The 2,679-nt window shown below is 46.0% G+C and overlaps 1 protein-coding gene across 1 annotated transcript; it reads left to right on the top strand.

The window, feature by feature from the left end:
* The first annotated feature begins 440 nt into the window (after positions 1-440).
* LOC113201046 (olfactory receptor class A-like protein 1) lies at positions 441-1,361 on the top strand. The gene has a single exon (XM_026414612.2). It carries the CDS (start codon positions 465-467, stop codon positions 1,359-1,361), a length of 897 nt encoding a protein of 298 aa, XP_026270397.2. The 5' UTR covers positions 441-464.
* Positions 1,362-2,679: the final 1,318 nt, after the last annotated feature.

Below are 2,679 nucleotides of genomic sequence, written 5' to 3' on the forward strand. Positions count from 1 at the left end.
CACTGGGGGTGGGTGGCAGGTGGCCCCGAATCAGCACACAGCTTTGGAACTGAATAATGAGATCTGAGAGAAGGGAATAAAATGCACACGGGGAGGTTCTGGTTGGGGAGCTGTGGTTTTAATGAAGCCACACCGAGGGGGGGGGGCACAGATGGGACGTTAGGGGTTTAAACACAGAGGTTGGTTTCGCTTGTGTGGAGCTAAAAAAAGATGTTGAAAATTTAGATTTTTGAATACTACTCCTCTGTCGACTGCAAGGAGTGACCCAGTGCCACAGGGAAAGGAATCATTCCTTGACTAAAAACAGGCACATTTGCCTAAACCTCAGTCCATCCTGCTTTTCATTAAACTACAGTAATTTGATATGATATGAAATTATATGTACAGAGATCTCTCATCATTTCTGTTATTTTCTTCAAAAGGGTGTTTAAAACATACAGATTTTTCTGCCTAGGAAGTAAGAAATGACTTTGAACCTAGTCAAGGGAGCTATCTTTGTCTCTCTAGCAGGAATCGGCTTTGCGGGAAACGTCTTTGTTAGTGTGAATCACATCTGCATGTTGAGAGACAGAGAGAAGAAACCTGTACACCTCATCCTCATCCACTTGGTTTTCACAAATATTATCATGCTTCTTTCCAAGGGAATGAGAAAGACAATAGCAGCTTTGGGTTTGAGAGATTTTCTGTATGACGCAGGCTGTAAGGTGGTGGTTTACCTGGAGAGGGTGGCCCGGGGCCTGTCCATCTGCACCACCAGTCTCCTCACAGTGGTCCAGGCCATCTCCATCAGCCCCAGAGCCTCCAGGTGGGGGAGGCTGCAGCCCAGGTCTGCCTGGCACCTGCTTCCCTTCTTTCTCTTCTTGTGGATACTCAATTCCTTGATCAGCATGAGTTTACCATTTTACATAAAAAGTATCAGAAGCATGAACACATCACAAACTACTAAAAGTGAAAACTACTGTTATTTCCAATCAGAAAACTGGGTCATCAGTTGGATTTTTGCTGCTCTCATGGTCCTACGAGATGCTGTGTTCCAGGGTGCCATGGGCGGGGCCAGTGGCTACATGGTCTTCCTCCTCCACAAGCACCACCAGAGTGTTCTCTACCTTCAGACCTCCAAGCTCCTGTGCAAAACCCCCCCTGAGACAAAGGCTGCTCACACTGTTCTCCTTCTGATGCTCTGCTTTCTCTCCTTTTACTGGGCAGATTGCTTCCTTTCTTTATATACAACCTTCTCCTCACACAAGGATCCCACTGCAGCAAGTGTGGAAGAGTTCCTGACCCTTGGCTATGCCGTCGTCAGCCCCTTTGTGCTGATTCACAGAGACGGACGCCTGGCTGAGTGTGGTCATGCTCAGTGACAGAGAGGGTCAGGGAGGGTCACTGAGAAAACGTGTATCCTGTTGATCCTTTCAGTCAGCTGGGAATCACTGGTGGCTTTCTGTGGCCACATGAGATGTAAAACCAGGTGTGAGTAGCTGGGTCACACCGAGGGGTGTTCTCACACCACAGAGCGGGGGACAGCTCTGAGCTAACAGAGGTCACGGGGAGCTGGCGGGACCCAGCTCTCTTCCCTTTCTCCTTCCTGCCAGCCTTCAGATACTGGCCAGTGTTCTCAGATTGTCCCTTCACACCACCACTTCCTCTAGTAAAATTCAGAAAAAAAAACATTTTGGAAAATTATAAGAATTTTACTAAATATATTCACCTCTTGAACCAAGAATGTCACTTCTTGCAGACAGCTAATGTAAGTCATACAGAATAAAATTATTGTAGATTGCAATGTTACTTTAAAAACAAACTTAAATATACTGTGAAAGGGTGGTTTTCTTTGTTATTTAAAGGTATTCAGAAATATTCATCCTGGTGAGGTATTTGATAAAATATTTGAAAGAATGCGTTCAAACTGTGGCGACCTGCAGTGCCATCTACAGTGTGTTCACGATCAATGGGAAATCTCTGCAGTGTAGTGGCACTTTGAAGGTGATATAGTAACCTACGTAACTGGGTTCTGTGTAGATCGTGAGCCTCTGAAGAACGCCAAAGGGCCTGGAAGAGCAGATGCCTCTTTGGAGTGCAAGGGGGTTGATGGTGGTCTTTAAGCACTTGGTTCTCTTTCTTCATTTTCTGATTTGCTGACCATCTGGATACGTTTCTAACAGATGAGTAAAACGTGAATGCTCAGCGCTATCTGTGGCTTGTTCCACAACAGCGTTTGCCTTGACCCAGCCCAGCGCTCTCTCCCTGTTCCCGAGTTCCGTGAAATACTGTGCATCTGAATCCAAGAAGAACGTGCACCTCATTTTTCTTAAACTTCAACCAAAATGTACATTTTTTTTAAGAGAGAGTGAGAGAGGAGAGAGAGAGAGAGAGAGAGAGAGAGAGAGAGAGAGAGAGAAAGAATTTTTAATATTTATTTTTTAGTTCTCGGCGGACACAACATCTTTGTTGGTATGTGGTGCTGAGGATCGAACCCGGGTCGCACGCATGCCAGGCGAGCGCGCTACCGCTTGAGCCACATCCCCAGCCCCAAAATGTACATTTATATAGTTCTGACAATAGGATATTTGATCACGTGTATTGGACAATTGTGGTGTCCCCTCACCTATTGCTCACATTCACAGCAGGAAATAGCAGAACTGGTGTAGAGCGCCTTCCCCTCCTCATTCAGGACACCTC

Source organism: Urocitellus parryii, chromosome 8 (genome assembly GCF_045843805.1).
Source record: "Urocitellus parryii isolate mUroPar1 chromosome 8, mUroPar1.hap1, whole genome shotgun sequence".
Taxonomy (NCBI): Eukaryota; Metazoa; Chordata; class Mammalia; order Rodentia; family Sciuridae; genus Urocitellus; species Urocitellus parryii.

Bases quoted from the DNA above. Each gene is read 5' to 3' on its own strand.
- LOC113201046 (XM_026414612.2), top strand. From the start codon at position 465: ATGACTTTGAACCTAGTCAAGGGAGCTATCTTTGTCTCTCTAGCAGGA.